Source organism: Vidua macroura, chromosome 14 (assembly GCF_024509145.1).
Source record: "Vidua macroura isolate BioBank_ID:100142 chromosome 14, ASM2450914v1, whole genome shotgun sequence".
NCBI lineage: Eukaryota > Metazoa > Chordata > Aves > Passeriformes > Viduidae > Vidua > Vidua macroura.
Window position 1 is genome coordinate 12,380,007 of NC_071584.1, and position 20,053 is coordinate 12,400,059.

The window sequence follows — 20,053 nt, forward strand, 5'->3', positions numbered from 1 at the left end:
CATGGCGGGAGCGGGCGGGCACAGCACAGCCGCGGCGCAGGCTGGAACGGGGCGGGCTCTGAGGCTGCTTCATCTACGGACACGTTCAGCCCCCCCCCCCTCAGCTGCCGAGAGCCGCGCTCGCAGACCCCTCGGGATACGGTCACCCGCACCCAGCAGTGACCGAGCCCCTGTGCAGTCACAGTGCTGAGCTCAGCTGAGATGCTCAGACACATGCTCAGCACAGCCCAGCAGGTACAACCCGCCCCCCATCACACAGCGGCATCCAAACGTCACTCGAGTAGAACTTCACCTGTCCAAGAGTTTAGCCTTGCTATTGACTGGTTCTTCATGGTCATACACCATTGCACATGTTAGTGCTCCACTGACAAAGGGCTTTCTTTCAGTGACATCTTAAATATTTTAGTGCTGCCTTTTGGGGATTTATCACGTGTATTTGTGGTTACAAAGGACAGGCTTGGTTGATAAAAGGTTAGTGCTTGATAGGTTGTAGGAGTGCACTATGATACAAAGGTGGTAGTAGCACATCAGAAACAATTAGAGGTAACTTTAACTCACTTGACACTTAAAAGGTTTGAAGAATTGATCAGACATTCATATGTACCCATTCAATCTTTCAAATCTATTTAGAAATACAGTGTTAGTAAAAACCATACAGGTATTCTTGGACAAGGCAAGAAATCCTTTCCTCCCCAACATGCTTACAATTCACATCTCCATATCCATACATGTCCAGTAAGTCTCAGTATTATTACCTGCACTGTGCCCATGGGAAAACTGAGGCACAGAGAAAGAAACATGGTCACTAGGCAGGTTGATTAGAATCAAAAGCACTTACAGCCTCAGTGTGATACATGAGACACCAGATCTGCTCTCTACCATCTCAACTTTTTGCTTTCTATACCTGCATTTCTTTGCTGAGAAAAAAAATCAGTATGAAGCACCACTGCAGCAGAACAGAGCAAGTCCATTAAGAGAGATACTGCAAGACTTCAGCTGTAAGATACATCAACAATTAGTTCTAGGTGTAAGGCAGGCCTTACAGTTATCCCAAATCTTTCTGCAAGTTTCTCTCCACAGTTACAGACTGTTCCTGCATGGATTTGCCAATGCCTCATCCTGCTGTGACATGTTCTAACCAAGCAGTTTCTGAGATTTACTTATTTTCACCCATCAGGGGTTATAAACAGTGCAAAACCACAGATGAGGAGCTGTGTAAAGCAGCAAATGCTGTGCCAAGCCCAGGCTGCTGCAGCTCAGGCTGGAGCCAGTGTGCACACGCCTGTGTGAGCTGCTGTAACTCCCATGCTGCCAGGGTATGGGAATTCCAGCCAGCTTCCCACATGGACATGGGGTTTGGGTTTTCTATCAGAAGGCACTGGGATGGGGCTGTTCCATAGTTGAATTTCTACAAAGGAACTGGAGCAACACCACAGCTCCTCAGATATAACACAAGATGATCTTTTGTTGTCCCAAAGCTCCCAAGAGGCCCATCTGTGGCAGTGGCACTGGCAGTAACCTGGTGCTCTTGCAGAGGTTCCTGTCCTACCTACAGGACCTGTCTGCAGCCCCTGGAGCACAGGGTTCAAGTGGATCAATCACAGGTGGTGTGCACAGTGCTATTCCCTGTGCAAGTTCAGAGCAGCATAGTAGGCCTAGGTCTGTGCACTGGAACTAAAAAGTGCTCTAATAAAAAAATAGAACTTTAAAAGTACCTAAACAACATGATAGAGTTTGTGGCTCTGAAATACCCAACACATTTGAGAACGGCATTTTCCAGGAAATATTTCAGTTAGAGGACTTCAGGAAGATTATTTTTCAAAGTGTGAAGTAATTCACATACATGCAGTAACAATGCGTGAGAAAGGGAGGAATATTTCTGAGTATGCACTTAAGTTTGCAAGATTGCCATTCCAGTGCATTACAGTCCACTGCATTGCAGTTCTGTCTTAGCAAAAGCACAGTTGCAGCAGCATACTTTCATCTTTATGCTGGAGATTCAGACAAAAATATTATTCTCAAGTACATCTCAAAAACTAAGGGGTGGATTTGGGAGTGTGACTGAACTAAGACTAATTCTGACTCTGTAGAATGCCACATCCACACAGTATCACTAAACAACCTGGAGATTTCAGTAGAAATTCTTGCATGTTGCATGTATTTTATTATTTTTTATTATTTTTGGCTGACTTGCTATCTCAGATTGCTTTAAGAAAATCCATTTTCTTAATGTTTTTGGAGACAACTTATACTCTCATCTCTATTCTCTTGCCTTTCTACACCTGGTTTAATCTCAAATGGCTATTCAGTTTTTAAAAGCACCTAAAATAATGCCATTTCAAGTTCCAGTAGTATAGAGTTTTTAAACTAGTTGCATCTTTCCTCTTCAGTATGTGCTTGCCAGACATTTTCTTTATATCCATTCAGCAAATACAATACAGATTTATTCTTTCCTGTCACAGGTGTCTCACTACAAGAACCATGCAGTCCACTGAAATGTCAGTACCTGTAGCTCAGCATGTCTTTCTTGCAAAGTTCCTTAAGAAAGTTTTTGTATATCTGCAGTGGACACGCTGATGTCAGTTTTCAAGTGCTGATTTCCTTGGCTCAAAATTTTTCCCTCCGGAGGAGCTTTAATTCTCTCAGTTCTTGTGGGTGTAAGCTCTGGTCAACGCCAGGTGTTAGCTTGTAATTTAAAGGAGATTCAATATAACCATTTCTGTAGAGACAAACCCGCTTGCAGAATTCAAAGGTGCTGAACATAACACCGAAGTATGGCACAATCTGATAAAAAAGCAATATAAGAAAAAAAATTAGATTCACTTAAAACATCCATAGCTTAGATGTTTTAAGAAAAGGGAACTTCTAGGACTTCAGGTCTGACCTTGTCCTCATTTATATAAAATCAGTCTCATCTCAAGCTATGCTGGCAGCTGCAGTGTGCTAAAAGTAGGAGTTTATTGTTGTTACATAACTAATTTATAGCAATATTGTGAGGAAGAAGGTCTGTGCTACCCTATAGATCACCAGAACTTGTCAAATACCCAAGCATATCCTAGCAATCTCAGCAAATCCTGGCAGAAAATGTGGAATTTATTCTACATACACTGGAGTGACTCCACAATTTTCTTCTTTTGCCCTATGCAGAACCAGCAGCTCCAGGGCCACTGGCTTTGTATCAGCTAAGGTAAGGCAGTCACAGGCAGGCCATTACAATCAATCCTACTGTCACTCATTAGCACTCATTAGCTGACTTGTAGTACTCTATGTAGGTAATCCTCATCACAGCACTATAAAACGTATTTATGTAAATTAAATTAAACCTTCTGTTTAAGCTACCATTCTTCATTTCATGCTTTCAACTCAGCAAAGGCTGCAGTAACTGCTACACATGCATTAAATAGCTGGCTGAAAGCACTGCTCTGGACTTCTGGGCAAGTGGCTTATACAAGCACACTTTTTTACAGCTTACTACAACATGTCAAATTACTGAAGCTCGGGTCAGGAGGAGAACTAGTTTAGCTTTCCTAAGTGGATTGCTTGCAATCCCTCATCCATTCCACACCTTGTGTGTTAGGAGCACCCCCTTCAAAGATGTTGAAATGAACTTTCAAGTGGTGACATCTAGAAACCAAGCTTGCATTTGGAGAAATACAACCAAACCAAGTTCCAAGGCTGGTTTATAACCTGTTTTGTCACTGATTCTGTCATCTACAAGCTACTAAGTACAAAGGTATGTCATAAGCTTTCTATCCCCAACTGCCCAAAACTGTCTTGATTCTTTCAGGATAGTATTTGATTGGGATGAAAGCAAAACCTCACCTTGAGCAGACTGGGTGTGAGTCCACTCCAAAGTCCAAGCACACCTTTGTTCTTCACAGTTTGCCGGAAGCAGTCAGCCATGCCAGTAAAATGGACATCAACTCCTCCATAGTGGGGAAGCCAAGGACTCTGAGCCTGTCAAGAGACACCCAGAGGGATTTAGAACAAGCAGAGAAAACCAAAGTAATTAATTATTTTCTCCATCCTTGTATATAAGGAACAGTCAACACCAGGTTTCAATAGACATATCTGGATTCCTCCCAACAGTATCTAATTTGCATTAAAATATAAAGGGAAAGAACTCACTCTTTGATAGGAATGAAAGCGAACAGTAATTTCACACAGCCACCTCCTTTTGTACCATGTCACTACTAGAAATATTTCACACTCCTGGCAGTGGAACACTATGAGAGGGAAGGTTGGAGCCACACTGCCTTCCTGTAACCCTGATCAAACCAGCTGACTTGTCTCTGGCTGCTGAGGCTGTGCCTGCACTGCTGTGAGAAGCACAAACTGCACTACAGGCTGAGGAGCAGCAGCACAGCAGAAATGGAAGGATGGAGATTTCAGACCAGGCTGTTCAGGCCCACCAAGGGCTGAGGTGAGCAGTTGGTGCCCATGCTCCCATATCAATTTGCTCAGTTGATAGGGACTACTTAAAGTTACCTGGGGAGAATCCTGTTGGCTGGCAGCTGAACTTCCAACTGCACTACAGTGTCTGTTCACATGGAAGAAGTGTAGTTGGTCATTTTTAACAGCTAAATCCTTCTTCATTAATCTCCTGCTGCGTTAGCAGACAGGATAACCTGACCTTGAATAATCCCATCCTCATCCATCTGTGCCCATGCAGCCATGGATTTATTTTGCATCAACAAATCAGGGTTTCACTCAAGCACATGGCAAGTGATACTTCGGTGTCAGGGGCCTCAGGACACAGATTGATGACTTGCAAACTGATCATCCTAAGGTAGAAGTTTGATAAAAATGGGGCTTGTACAGTTAAGTGGTGGATGAATATGGGTATCATGATCTGAAACACCACACAGTGTAGCGATTTGTCACTCCTTGTCCAGACTAACCTGCAGCTTCTCAGAGCTGCTAAGCCTATGACAAGCCTCATCAACTGACAAGTGGTGATGAGATTTTCTAGGTGCCTTAGCCATAGCATTTCAAATACTTGGCAACTGAGATGCTGGAAAGGCAAACAGATCAAAACACACGCTCTGTGTATATAAGAGAGATTGCTAATCAAATAATTACTGGCAAGTCTACTGTTAAAATTTAAAGGCTGAAAAAAAACCCCTGATAACCCCCACACTAAGGGCATGTCTTCTTTGTTTAAAAAACCACAGATCATAATTTTTTCTCTTTTTTTTTTCCTGCCTGATTGAAATGCATGTGAATACCTCTTATGGCAGATAACAGGTAAAAACCTTCTGCACAAAGATTTTCATGTCTGTACTGCAGAAGATGCTGAGTGCTCAAAATGAGACTTCAGAAACCAGTTCCATAAGAATGGTGATATTAGCACCAGTAATGCTTATAAGAAAACTAAAATTATTAAATTATCCCTAAAAATGCAACAGCAGTCACAGGAGAACTGGATTCAAAACCCTACTCTGCTTTCTGGACTGTCAGTCAGGTTCCAAAAGGTTGTTTTTTGGTTTTTTTTTTGGTAAATGAATTTATAAGCAGGCAAGCAGTAAAGAAAGACAGGTTTCTGAAATGTTTCAAGAACACAAGAATGCTACTAACATGTGATTCCCTTCCTTTTTCAGTCCCTTTGTGGTAGGCAGGGCATGGCCTGCCAGAATTTAACTGCGTGAGTTTGACTTAATCCCCTTCATTACTGTACACATTGCAAAGGCACAGATCAAAGGTTTGATTACAGTACTCTTGCCTGCAACACCAAAAGAAGTGACAAGCACAGTGCAGATTTCAGTAACACAGTAAACACCTCCAGAAGGCAGTTTAAAAGGAACAGGTAAGTCAAGCCTCTAGATTTCCAATCTGCCCATAGATACTGACCTTGAGAAGTTTACTGAAATTATTTATAGTACCATTCCCCATAGACAGAGCTGTTTCTAAGATTTCAGTCTGTGAAGTAAAGTATGTGTTGCCAGCCTTTCTGCTTCTTTTCTGTATGCTTCTAGGATCCTACACACAGTCAATAAATAACAATTGTCCACAGAATCTCAGAATCACTTACTGCAAGAGGAAAACTAAAAACTGTATCAGTGTGTAATTAAAACTTCAATATTTTGGAACATATCTAAATGAAGTTAAAACGTATTAATAAAAGAATAATACTGCAAATGTGTTTCATTTGGCACCGTTGTTCATGAAAAAGAGTAGCTGTGGGTTTTGGTGGTTTTTCATCTAAGCATATCCACCACACTGCAACCCTCACAACCACCCTATGGCACCAGAGCCAGAAAATGGAAGGAACAAAAGAGACCAAACTGGTTTTTCTACCTCTTTTGCAGAAACCTACCATGACATACAAATCAAACAGCTAATCTCATCCCCAAAAGGTCAGGTTTATGACACAGAATTTCATGCACCTCAAAGCAGCTGGAATTCCTTGCTTTTGACACCCCTTTACAGTATGGGCTGCTGCATGGAAACCTGTTTCTTTTGAAGACTTCCTTCCTCCCAGTTACAGCTGTCTCAAACTGCAGGAGGCTGGGGATAAAGCTCCTTGTGCTGATAAAAGAGAGCCAAGGTGTTACTCATAGTAGTAGCAGGGCTAAGTTGCTTCTCTTTTTACCTCTGATGGACAGTGGGCTCTCTAAATGATTAAAGCACATCAAATGCAGAATTGCCTCCACTTGCTCTCTCACAAACACAGTATTTTTATATCCAGAGCCCTCCAATTTGATTATGTCACTGCAACACATCCACAGAGGTAGCACTGCTCTACTGCTACACTCAAAACCCAAGAGAGATGTACAAAAAAATGCTCAACTACCTGCATGCAATATTCTTTTAAAAGAAACAAAATACTTAAATAAGGGTGCAGTGTCATGACTGCAGGTTAATTGCTATAGGTAATTGTTACCTGAAGACTCTCAGACACTGTCTTCCCATTGTCTGCATTATGAGGTGACTGCCACAACAACATAATCCCATTCTGGGAACTGATCTCACAGACCTTTTCAATGACCTCCATCAGCCCCACACCTGCGCAAATAAAAACTTTTCACTTGCTTTTTGGGACATTTTGGTTTGCAATTATTTGTATTCACATGTATCAGAGACTATGAATTAATGTATTTAATTCATGTACTTCCCCCCTTTTCCCTGTTCATAAAGTCCGTTGGTACAAATATTTACTATTTATTTTTTGAGTATGCATTACTCTTGCACAGAGTATGGAAGGTAACTAACAGTTAATAGCTGTCATCAGTGGTATGCCACCCTGATGGTGGAGAGAGTAAAACTGCTTGTTATTTACATATTTTCAACAGATTCAGGTGTCCTACATTTCTGATCACTTAAAAAAAAAAAAGTACAGGAAGATAATTTACACACAGCTCAAGAGTTCACACTCTTAATCTGGAAGCTAAAAAAAGAAATCTTTGTAGTCTGGGTTAATAAGGGCACATGCAGCAGGCAAGTGCAGCTGTAGTTCAAAGGAAACTGAAGGTCAAGGATTGCAGTTTTCATTCAAGTTAGTACCACTCCAGTCAACAGGAATTTTACTCAAGTGAAGACTGGATGCTTGAAAGAGCGTTTCATTCCACTACAATGAAAAAAAAATTGAAGTGTAAATACATGTTAATATTTTGGGGAAAAAGCATCCTCTTGGGCTTAATAAATTCTTCCTCCTAAAGGTCAGCCTTACCCAACAGTCATTCCCTGTCAGTGGTTTAATAATGCTGACTTACCCCTGGTTAAAGTCCACCCAAAGGTATTTAGGCACAGAGGAAGGTAAACCATGGCAAGCTATCAGGATACAGTCAGTTCAGAGCAGCACAGCACAGCTGACCTCCAGCGTCCTGCATTCCAGGAACACCTTGTCCCTTCCTCTGTAACCTGAACTGGGAACAAATCATGCCTTTCTGGGAAGAATGGCACCAAGTGAGCAAAACAGCTTCATGCTTGGTCAAAAGCTTGATTCTTTGCTTTAAATATATATCACCAGGCCTGTTGTACCCTGAGGCTTCACAGTTTGTTGCAGAATCCCTCCTTTGCTGCTGAGCCTAAGCTTCCTCTGCTTTAACACTGCCATATGAAGAAGTCTTTAATACAGAAGTCTTTTTCCTCAAGGCAGTGCAAACCCCTTGCATGGGCAGCTCTGGGTGGCTTCCAAATGCCTCACAATGGTTCAGCTAAAGCCCTACAAATAGGTGCATCGTTTTCATGCACATTAACACTGATTTATTTAATGGTGCAAAACCTTAGGCAGACTGGCTTGGTCCCACACTTCACACAGTGGATGGCAATGCTAGTTCCTGCATCTCCTGCTGCCTATCTAGGAACTGAGGAGAAAACTAATTTTTAACAGGACTGGGGCTTTTCACAGGTCATACTTCCATTTGCCTTATGTGGATGAGTTAAGGATTTACACAAAATCAAAATAAATCGCCTATAAAAGAATCACAGAATCACAGAACGAACTAGGTTGGAAAAGACCTTTTGAGATCATCAAGTCCAACCTATGATCTAATACCTCCTCATCAATTAAATCATGGCACCAAGTGCCACATCCAGTCTTTTTTTAAAAATGTCCAGGGATGGTGATTCCACCATCTCCTTGGGCAGATGATTCCACTGCCCAATCACTCTTTCAGTGAAGAATTTTTTTCTAACCTAAATTTCCCACGGCATAGGGGAAGTTTAACTCATCTTAAGACCGTGTCCTCTTGTTCTGTCAGTTGTTGCCTGCAAGAAGAGACCAACTCCCATCTGACTACAACTTTCAGGAAGTTGTAGAGAGTGATAAGGTCACCTCTGAGTCTCCTTTTTTCCAGGCTGAACAACCCCAGCTCCCTCAGCTGTTCCTCACAGGGCTTGTGTTCCAAGCCCCTCACCAGTTTTGTTGCCCACCTCTGGATCTGTTTGAGCATCTCAATATCCTTCCCAAACTGAGGGACCCAGAACTGGACACAGCACTCGAGGTGTGGCCTCACCAGTGCTGAATACAGGGGAAGGATGACCTCCCTGCTCCTGGTGGCCACACTATTCCTGATACAGGCCAGGATGTCACTGGCCTTCTTGGCCACCTGGGCACACTGCTGCTCATGTTCAGTTGACCAGTCCCCCCAGGTCCCTTTCTGCCTGGGCACTGTCCAGCCACTCTGTCCCCTGAGCACCTGTAGCACTGCAGGGGGTTGTTGTGGCCATCAAGAGCGTGTTAATCAAGTTTTAGCTCCTGTTTATGGAGTGTTTTCCATAATTAGTCACCTCACATGTCACAGGTACATCACTCTCTGCACAGACAAGTGGATACAAGGCTGTCCTGTATAACTGGGGGGTAACAGTACTAGCTGTACCTCCAGAGACGGTATTGCATTAAAGTTATGGCTGTAATAGCTGTGTGTGAGCAGCAGCAAACCCAGCCTGTGTCAGGTCCTGTCTGCTGGGTGAGCTTATGGAGTTTAAAAAGGTGGGCTGAGTTACCCCATCTGATCTGTCCCAAAGCAGATTAAAGAGCTCTCACTCACACCACACTGATGACAAAGCTGAGGCACTGTAAGAGGCTGGCAGACATGATCAGCTGGCACTACCAAATCTCATGGGGAGCATGGTGGCCACTTTAGTGGCTGGGGAGATCATTTGGAGAGAATTGCATTCTTGCCATCCTTCAGACTTGCTGCATTTCAAACAGGTGCAATGTGTTTTCCTGCTTTTCTTCAGCAGGCCACTGTGTTGCAATGCAAAGCTAATCTACCTCACGGTATTACATAATCATCACACCACAGCTTCTGGGGTGAACAGGTTTAGAGTCAAGGCAGATCTCACAGTTAAAGCAGCCCAGTCCTGCTTCCAATTCTTGATCTACAATTTCTTCCTCTTATCCAGTTCTCCTGCTAACACTGTTCAGTGTTCCAACTTGACAGAGAGTCAGTCCTCATGCTTTTCTCCTATGGAAGTCTGGGGATCTAAGAGAAATGCTGCTTCTGAGATTTGTTCAGATTCATAAAAGCTGATCTAGGCTGTTACAGAAGGCAAAGCCTACGTTATGCTCCATAGCTTTTTTCAGGCATTGTCTCGACCATTTAGCAGACCAAATAATTCCCTAAGCAGCAGAGCAGCATTCTGCAATAGCTTAAGAAAGTGGTATAAAATATCTTTTTAGCAACATCAATGAAACAACAAAAATTGCAGGTAGCTCAAAGTATTCAGATATAGTAAAAAAGAGAAGGAAAGAAGGGATTTTACCACAACCAGAATCTGTCATCTATTATCTATTTGCTGATAACCAGAGGAACCAGGCTGGTCTTACCCAGGGCATGGGAACCTGGCTGATGCCTGAATCCCAGCAACAAGAAGAAGGTGAGCGTGAGATCAAAAAGAGAAGTAAGGAAAGTAAGAACACTGCACCTCCCCCTTAGAGGTGAGACTAAATATTTCACCTATCTGTGCACTTGTTTTCACAACACTTGATGGAGGTTCCTGTCTCTGAAATCTCCACTCTTGTCAAGTTTACTTGAAGCTGCATAGCAGAATCAAAAGTTATTGGGGGGGCAAGGACTAGGACAGACAGCTAGCAACCATATAAGCCTCCTTATATGAGGAAATCATATTAGAAGTAGTAATATTGCTCCTTATTTGCTTCCACACGATGGAATTTGTGTGGTCAAATGGCTCGATTTCTGAAAACTTTTGTTTCCTGCTGTTTCCTATTAAAAGGTCTTCCTGCCCAAAGTCTCAGAGCATGTACACTTTTGAGATCTTGTGTGAACCACATGATCCAAAATGGATTTCTTAGTTTTAAACCAGCTCATGACTCCAATAACTTTCATATTCCCAGTTGAGAAGAACACAGATCTCACCACCAGCAGTGACACTACAGCTTGTGAGCTTCCAGAGGCTGCACGCCACCCAGTGACTGTCCCAATGACAGAACTCTTTGCAAGTCACTCATGCTTAAGCAAAGCAGGAGCACTGCTCGTCATCTCAGCAGAGAGAAGGAACATTTATCATTCTTTTTCAAAACTCTTTAACCCTGCCACTGGGTTCCTGCTAGACTGACTTTTACCGTGCAAGGGGACTATTTTAAAACGAATACTTAAATAACAGTATTCCTTTTAAAAGAGAGGTTTTACTTTAAACAGGGTACCTCACAAAGGAAATGACTGCTTAGTTTTTTTCATGTTATTAACACATAGCATTTACATAACTTACATCTGATTTCACATTGGCAGAGCATCTTGTGTTCCAAAGAACAAAAAAATCCAACAAAAATCCCAAAACACGTTGCAGATTTACAGGCAGTCAGGCCAAACTGATTGAATTTGAAAAGAGGCCACTTCTTGGGTGATGCATGGCAACAATCTACACTAACCAAAACCAGTAAGCCTGCTTCACTCCTGCAAACAAACAAAGTCAAAGCCTGCATTTTGAACCAGAAAGATCAGCACTGAACAATGCCTTCCCCACAGAGATGTCCTCACAGCTTAAGGATGCAGTGCAGTCAACACCAAAAATGTGCTGAACCCTGCACTTTACTGACAGTATGATTTATTCTGTATTACATGGGTTTGATGGCAAAGCTATACCTGAGTAGCATTTACCAGTGAAGGAGAGTTTAAGAAAGGTTTTAGTCAAAGATATTAAAGACAGGGCTAAGCTTCTGAAAACAATGCAAAGTTTTTTCATGCAAGCAGGTGAGGAGTAACTGTGGAGTATCTATGAAGCTTTAAGGACATCTTTGTGCATTTTACTTAAAAAACTACCAAGGTCACAGATCAGTCTGGGATGGAGGCTGAGAAGTGCCACTCTGGGGTGTCTGAGCCCACCTCTGCACACTCTGAGCACAGAGGGAAGTGCCAAACTTGGCTGTTGGGTTTGCATTGACCATTTGTGTGTTTGTATGTTTTCAGTTCCATACATAGCCTGGCATGGATGCCATTCTAATAATAATCTTCTGTACAGCCTGGAACAGCTTTAAATTCATCTTCCCTTACTGAAATGCCACAGCTCAGTCCAATAGGCAATTATGAAGGTTATCATTGGCCAAAAAAAGACGTGGGAAAGTAGAAACATGACCAGTACTTCCTCAGACCCAGACTCATTCAAAGTAAAAGTTACATGCAAAAGGTAGAAAAAAAACTGAAAAAGAAAAAAGTGTTCTTGTATGCAAGTCTGCAAGGTAAAAAGGGCAGTACTTGAATATGGCTTAGAAACTGGATTTAACAAAGAACCTCACCTATTGTGAGGTAAGGAAGGAAAGCCAAGAATAACAGTCAGAATAATATAAAGATGAGTAAGTTTTTGTTCAGAAACTGAAACATCATAAAAGTAAGTCAGGAAAACACTTACTTATAGAGCATTCCCCTCTCTTTCATGAATCCCCTTCTACAGTTGCACAACAAAAGCCATATTTCCATGCTGAAACATGCATACAGTACCTCTGAATTCTCTAACATGCCAATCAGGAGCAAAGTGAAAAAAGGAAGACAAAGGAATAAAATTAGGATAAGCATAACATAGAGGACTCAAATATTCAGTAAGATTTACTCATATTAATTAACATTTATTTTAAGAAAAACATTCAAGCATCTTAAAAAAAAATAAACTTGATAAAGCTAATTCTAACAGCAAAGGTGGAAGAAGCCATGATTACAGAGCAAATCTGACATCCTAAAGCATCACCAAAACACAATTCTTCCTCAAGACTTGTTCACTGACAGTCAGCTCCTACTCCCACAGCTGTCAGTGACAGAAGCAGCCAACGTCAGAAGTGTAGGATTCAGATATTTAAAGTAAGAAAGGAGGAAGCAAGATTATTACAATGGAGATTAAAAATAGCATCTTATCCTTCCTCCCATAGCAGAATTCATTTCCTAGTCTATGCAAACAATTCAAGCACTGTCCAGATGAATTGAATGGAGGTAACTCTTCTAAGACTGCCTAGCACATCAGGTAAAGATCTGAACGGGATGTCCTGGTCTCATGCTTGTACTCTACCCCAGAATCTATGGAGACAGCCTTCTGTCCTATTTTCTAAGTTTCTGAAGCTCCTGAGATTGTCTTACAACTCTCTGGCTCCCCATCACCATCAGCTTCATTGGAAAAATCTTCTTTAGCAACATACTCCTTCCATCTGTCAGGCTGGTGGGACAAAAGGTAGGGAAAAGGAATTTCATACTGACTTCCACAGTAGGCTGGGTTCCTCTTCATAGACCATAAACCCAGCATTCACCGCTTCAAAAACAGCCCAGCACTTCTCCACGTGCACTGCAGAGCACACACCAGGCCCAGAGGTAGCTGAAGGCTTTGGTAGCCCCCTCTTTCTATTGGCCAGAAAACCAAATCACTAAACAGAGGTGGCTCAGAATAAGATGTGTGAGAAAAACTGATCAGAAGTATCTGCTCCCCCATTTTCTACAGAAATCTGAGATGTCTTGAAGTTCTTTTCCTTTTCTTTATTCTCCCCCTTTCTAGGTCCATCCCTTTCCATGACACTTTTCCTGGTGCTGTACTAGGCATTTCTCTCTTCTGACCAGCACCCTACAAACTGCACAGACCAGCAAGCACAAAGCAGAGCTGATCTCTGCAAAGCTGGGCCATACCCTGGTGCTAATTGGAAAACCCAAACTTCTTGGATAACCTTGCAGGAGTTCCAGTGCGCTCTTGGTATCAGTGTGGGTTGCAATTTTCAACAGGTCTCTTTTCTGGACAATTCTACATGAATTAAATAATTTCTAGTACCCAACAAATTACAGGACTTCACACCTAGGGAGCTTGCTCTTTTGAAATATCCTTGCTTTCTCCCATGCCTTCAGAATAAATCACTGAACAGGAGGTGTTTCTCTAAGCTCAGAGAATCACTATTCGGTGTTGCAATGCACTTAAGAGGAAGAAACCCTCTCTGTTGATGAGCCTTTTGTTTTCATGCAAAGTATTTTTAGCCTCTCCAAGTCCTACATATTTAGGCAATAAATCCAGTTCTCGTGTTGCTGGAAGAGCCGAGCAGATGATTTAGCCTCCCCTCGGTGAAGAGCACGGCCTAGTGGCAGGAAGATGGAACGCGTGCCTGTCCCACTTCTCCACGTGCCTGTCACGACACAGCCCGACACAAAACATCGCACCACTTACAGCCAAAACCTACTTCTGAACTGATTACAAAATCTGAGAGTTCAAGTAAGTGCTTCATCGACAGAAAATATTAAAAGGGAAACAGCACAGTAAATGCCTTTATTTTCTTTTATTCTTCAGGGCAAGAGTATTGCAGTGAGCCTAAGGATATAAAGCAATAGAAGGCTTATAAGGAGTATTTGCTTTTCTTAGACCCACTGGTACAGCTGGATAAAATGATCAAGTTTTCCTGCTCAGAATCTTTCTTGTCTGAAATATTTTATAAGATACCTGATGGAAGCACTCAATTTAAACCTTGACTTCTGGACACATCAGCTACATGAGCTGGTCTGATAAAAGCCCCTTTCTCCTCCTGCTGAGGTTCTCTACTACAAGATGGAGAGAGGGCAGTGAAGGCTCTGTGACACAGCATCTGAGCCCTGAAAAGGGGAACTCGGGGAGCAGGAGAGGGAAATGCCCAGTTTCACTGATCTTTTGCTACCTTGTGACTTGCCAACCAGGCTAGCACTTGACGAAGGGGGCAAGGACCTATATAAGGCTGCCACAATTAGTGACTGTTTTTCTAATAAGATCATAAAAGCTTCCCATAAATCTACATTCCCAGGAACTAGGCTGAAAATCCAAATTCATATGCCCCTGCCAGAGAATGACCATATGATGAAAGCTATTCACTATCTCTCTACTGATGAAGTTCTAATGAAAACTCAACATCAGCAAGTGAATTATGTCAGCGAGATGGAAGCTGTGGGATAGTGGCTGTTTTGTGGGGTTTGGGTCTTTTTTAGATCATTATTGTTAAAGTTCTGGAGAAAAGATCAGGAAGTAACTCTCGTTTTGTTGATGCTCCAGGAAAACAGCAGCATCTGCAGCTGGTAAGTCACTTGTTAACCAGAGGAGTCAGAAATAAGAACAAGAACAATGATCCTTCAGCAGGCTTAATACTGAGCAAGTTTGTTTTGTGGTGAGGCATAAATGGCAGACACGTAAGCTCTGAAAATCACATGGATCTCATTCATCCTGCCTACCACCAAGGGGACTGAATTTCTTCAGCTGGCAAACTTTCAAACTTTCACTGAAGGTTTGCCAATTCTGAATTTTGAGAATTTGATGGAACTCCTATGAAAAAGGAAAGAAATAAAGCTACAGCGGTGGAGTCTGAGAGCGTAAACATATCCCATGATAGTACTTGAACTGAAATTAAAGGTATAACAGCCCATTCGTAGCAATGATTCCCAGAGTTTAAAAACAAAACAACAAACAAACAAAAACCCACTAACGAGCAAAAAAAAACCAACAAAACCAAAACCAAAGTCTCTGTAGCCTATTGGTAAGGGAAATAAAGTGGCACCCATGATCACCTGGCTAGTCTTGTCCCAAGTTCTTGCACCGAGTACCTACGACAAAGTACTGGTAACATGAATGTTCTGTACCTGCATCTTCCTCTTGACAGTCTCAAAGGGGAAAGAAAGTGTCTGTGCCACAGCAGCTGCTACACAGCCATTTACAAAGTTCTGAAGAGGAGTGAAACGGACGATGGGTTCTTGCCAGATTGTGTCCAGACTGATGTAAACAAAGAATGAGCCTGCAGAAAATGGGACAGCACCTAGAAAGCAAACCAGACAGGATTAAATCAACACACTGTACACTAAGAGAGGAGCTGCTGCCAATTTACACCTCACATTCCACAAACCCAATCCAGATTTTGAAGAACTTTAGTCCCTGGTTTACCACCAAACATCCATATTGTACCATCTAGATATGCTGACAGGGGCATACATTTACCTATTAGACTGTTCATGTTGTCAGAATTATTAACTGCTATAGTCTCATGACAGGTCAGGTGTCCAGGTTCTCTCTTCTGAGAAGCTCTTTCCCACTCCAACCCAACCCTAGCATTTGCACAGGTAAACAGAGCTGTGTCTTCAGTTAGGCTCATGAGGGATATTTCTGGCCTCTTTTGCTTGCTTCATGCTCTCATCAGTTTTATAGTGGGATTATACGTTTATTATTATTGCTGTTACACATTTTATATAATGTCATATTGTGAAAAAGTGGACTCAGTTAAATGGCATTTTTAAAGGCTATGCAGAGTAAATAGATAATTAAAAATAATTTCAAGTAAAGGGAGAATATAATTAATCTTCATTTTTCACACCTTCTATACACTACAGCTCACACTGGTTTCACTGAACAGCTCAGGAGACACTCTCACACTCAACAGGAATTACAGGCACTCTGTGTGCGTGTGTATAAATGTGTTTTAAGAGTTTAATGGTGAAAATTGTGCATCCAAGCACAATTAGATCATCTATAAAAGAAGGAAAAGAGTATTTTGCTAAACTCTTAACCATACATAAAATGCTACACACTTGGTCCTAATTTGAAGAAATAAAGCTGCAACAAAGGTTATCAGTACTGCAGTGCTTTGAAAATCTCCACATCTTCTACAAGAAAACATTCTTATTTGCTTTTGAAATCAAGTGAGCAAATGAACACACTGCACAGCTGCAACAAAAGCCAGGCAGTGAGGTGATTTCACCCCACTATTGCTTTACCTAATATTGCTGGTGAAACACCATGGTAGAGCGCACGGAGCCCCTCTTGATGATAGATCTTGTAGAAAGCATGAAGAATTCCTTGGTAAGATGGTTCCAGCCGGTTCTGCACGATGAGCCGTGTTTTAATCACGTCAGTGGGGTACGTCACGATGGTGGCAACCATGCCAGCCAGGCTTCCTGCCATGATGGCTCTCCAGTGGGAAATATGGCCCTGCTCATCCATGAAAAGGGCTACAAGTCTAAAGCAAACACATAAAAGAAGTACTATTAATGACACTATGAAGAAAACACATGAAAAATTAAGGCAGATGATTCTTGATGCAAATGTTTTTCCAACAAGCCACTTCAGCAGCAGGAATTGAAATTTTAGCATGTGATTCATCCAAGATCTTATTATATGTAACACCACACAGGCATCCATCTACAAGATGAAAATCTTTTGTATTTCCATATAGAGGATGAAAATTACCATGATTCAAAACACATCTGCAATAAATTATCTGATCATCAGTTAAAGACACTGGTCCAGCCTGCCAGTTAAGGTTATCACGTAAGAGGAAATATGTAGATAATGACATCACAGGCCTTCTGAGAGCAACTGAATCTTCTTCTGTTGCTTATCTGGGGACAGGAAGGTTCACAGGGACACGCCTCCAGAGAATACTTATGTCCAGCCACGATTATGCTCAGGAGTTTAAGTCTCAATTTGAAAATTTGAAATTGAAGCACAGTTTTAAAAGCTACACACAAATCATACATTTGTGGTGCATTGAAGGACTTTTCTATCACAGGAAACTCCTACATCAGGGAGTAATGTCCTGGAGGCAGCAAGAAGCAAGTAAAAACACTTCAGAGTTTTAGCTGGAGGTAAAGAAATGTATTATTCTATTTTGGCAGCATTAACTAAAACATCTAAACAGCACATCTACATTTAACCCGCATGGCGTAACCATGTCCGGAACAAAATAATTTGCAAATATTCACAAGTCACTGCTCACTCAGTCGATGTTTTTTCACTTGAATGTGCATTTTCTATTGCATGACAAATCCCTGCATCTACTTGTCTCAAGACCTGGGAGTGCCCAGGGCAGAAAGCCCAGCCAAGCAGAAGCAAAAGGGCATAAACCTTTTTTCCTGTGTGTCTTATGCAGTCCCTAAACCCACACAGCCTGATTTTCCTGCATGTGGACAAATGCGTGGGGAAGGTGGAGGGGTGTCTCTAGGCACTACCTGATAACAAAACTGCCATGGAAAGACAAAAGTCTGTGCAAACTGTGCTCAGTGCTGCTTCTCCTGGGACTGTTTACCTAAGCTGCCCTATAACATTTCTCTTTTTGTGCTTCTTGCCTTTATGCACACCATTCTCCCAGTAGAAAAGACTTTTCAAAACCCCCAAATAGTGTATCAAGGACTAAGCATAGGCACTTTGAATTTAATTTCCTGGCAGCCACTTCCACCCATAATTCAGAACACCCTGTACAAACTAGACACAAACTTTAGCCTTGCAAAAGGAATACACTGTTTCAAGCTGAACAAACAATGAAGTTATTTTGCTCAAAATCAACTGCTGTATGTTGGTGCAACACACTGTCTTTTCTGTGAATTTTAAATTGCATTTAAATTACTGTTTGTACCTTCCAACTTGCATTATGTTGCTCCTTGTTTGACCACTGTGTCTATTATGGCACAAAAAAGCTGCCCAGTTTTAGGGTCACTTCATTTGTGGTCTCCTGAAGGGCGCAGGCAGTCATGGGCGGATGACTTGCTGAGACAGATGAGTGACAAACCCAGCAGGCTGGCAGCACCAGCAGGGCTGTGCTGCTGCCCAGAACAGAACAACTCAGCAGCCAGCTGGGTGGAAATGTCATGTGCTACCATGAACAGCTGACTGCAATAAAAAAAAAAAAAAAGCCCAGCCTCCAGAGTGGCAAAATATTCTGATGTGTGCAAACAGTCAGGCACTCCCTGCAAAGGCTGAGAGATACTGGCAGCAGAAGGGAATCCTAGGAAACAACATGGTTGGCAGAGCTCCATCAGCACCGCTCCATGTTCATCCCGCTGCAGTCCTTCCAGCACTTACCTTAGTTTAAAAGCTGTGTATTATCAAAAACAAGGTCTTTAAACAAACAATGTCACATATCAACATCAAAACAGATCAAATTTGCTTAACAACTCCTGCATGACAGGGTAAAAATATCTGACTTGTGATTTTGTTATTTTCTTTGATACAACAGAAATACTTGAGTGTGCCAATTAATTAAAGAAACTGGCTGCAAAGAACAGATGTGACAACCACACCCGCAAGTTGCACTGTAACTTAATTTCTAAATGAACCGGAGCAAAAGAATTTTAACAGACTATTCACCCTTCATCATGTGAAGAATACCTATGATTTTATAAGCAATTGCTGGCATATCACCAGGCCCTAACAATCGCTACGCGCTGAACAAATTAGGTAAATACAATTACAAGCAAGGGTCCGCGCCTTGGGGGAGAAGGGGCGCGCACCCAGCTGACCAGCCGGCAGAGACAGAGCCACCAGGCGAAACTCGGCACTCTCCATCCGCTGCCCCGCTGTTAGGAAGGCCGGCGCGGGAGCGCAGCCCCCGGAGCCCCGCGCGGGCCGGTCGCTTACCGGCGGGAGGCGGCGAGCTGCAGGGCGCTGTAGGGGCAGAGGCGCAGGCAGGCCGTGAGGTTCCCCTTCCAGAGGCTCCGCACGCCCTCGGCGCGGCACAGGCTGCGCCCGGCGTCGCGCAGCCCCCGCCGGCAGTGCCAGGTGCCCACCTGCGCCAGCACCGTCAGCAGCTCCAGCGGCGCCGTCAGGCTGAGGCTCAGCGCGCCCGCCAGCCCGGCGCAGCCCAGGCGCTGCAGGGCGGTGACCCGGCCGTCCCGGCGCAGGGTGGCCATGGCCCCGCCGTTCCGCCGGAGCGGAGCGGAGCGGAGCGGAGCGCACCGAGCGGCGCGGCCCGGCCCGGCCCGGCCCGGCCCGGCCACAGCGGGGGCGGCGCCGCCCGCCTCCGCCGCCGGGGGGCGCTGTGGCGCGGGGCTCCGCGCGCCCCCGGGCGCGCGCTGTGGAGGCGGAAGGAAAACCCGGAGCGGAGCGGCCGGAGCGGAACGGCGTGAGCCCGGGCGGCGCTCCCAGCCCCGTTTGCTCTGAATTCATGGATTAGTACATTATTGCCATTTATGCAGCTGGAAAAAAGCGCCCTCGCTACAGTGACCCAGCTGCACCCAGGACACACTCCTTTCTCCTTACAATTAAATGTATTTCCACAGGAGCGAATGCAGCAACGGCACGACTACACAAAAACACCGCGTTCTGCCCCTGAAGCACTCTGTGCTGCTGCTGGAACTGAGTAACTGAGTGATCATCATTAATAAGATTTACGAGGTCAATTAGTTCA

General features: G+C 43.3%; 1 protein-coding gene across 1 annotated transcript; it reads right to left on the bottom strand.

Annotated features, from left to right (window-relative positions):
- Positions 1-607: 607 nt before the first annotated feature.
- Positions 608-19,623, bottom strand: SLC25A43 (solute carrier family 25 member 43). Its single transcript, XM_053990037.1, has 5 exons — positions 19,285-19,623; positions 16,647-16,888; positions 15,522-15,694; positions 3,823-3,957; positions 608-2,784 (listed from the first exon to the last, which is right to left on the bottom strand). The coding sequence occupies exons 1-5, from the start codon at positions 19,554-19,556 to the stop codon at positions 2,608-2,610; spliced, it is 999 nt and encodes a 332-aa protein (XP_053846012.1). The 5' UTR covers positions 19,557-19,623; the 3' UTR covers positions 608-2,607.
- Between the last annotated feature and the right edge of the window lie 430 nt (positions 19,624-20,053).

Bases quoted from the DNA above. Each gene is read 5' to 3' on its own strand.
- SLC25A43 (XM_053990037.1), bottom strand. From the start codon at position 19,556: ATGGCCACCCTGCGCCGGGACGGCCGGGTCACCGCCCTGCAGCGCCTG. The intron at 15,695-16,646 runs GTAAAGCAATAG...TTTGCTTTCTAG, and splicing joins TGTTTCACCAGCAATATTAG to GTGCTGTCCCATTTTCTGCA. The intron at 2,785-3,822 runs GTGAGGTTTTGC...CTTTTTTATCAG, and splicing joins TCACACCCAGTCTGCTCAAG to ATTGTGCCATACTTCGGTGT.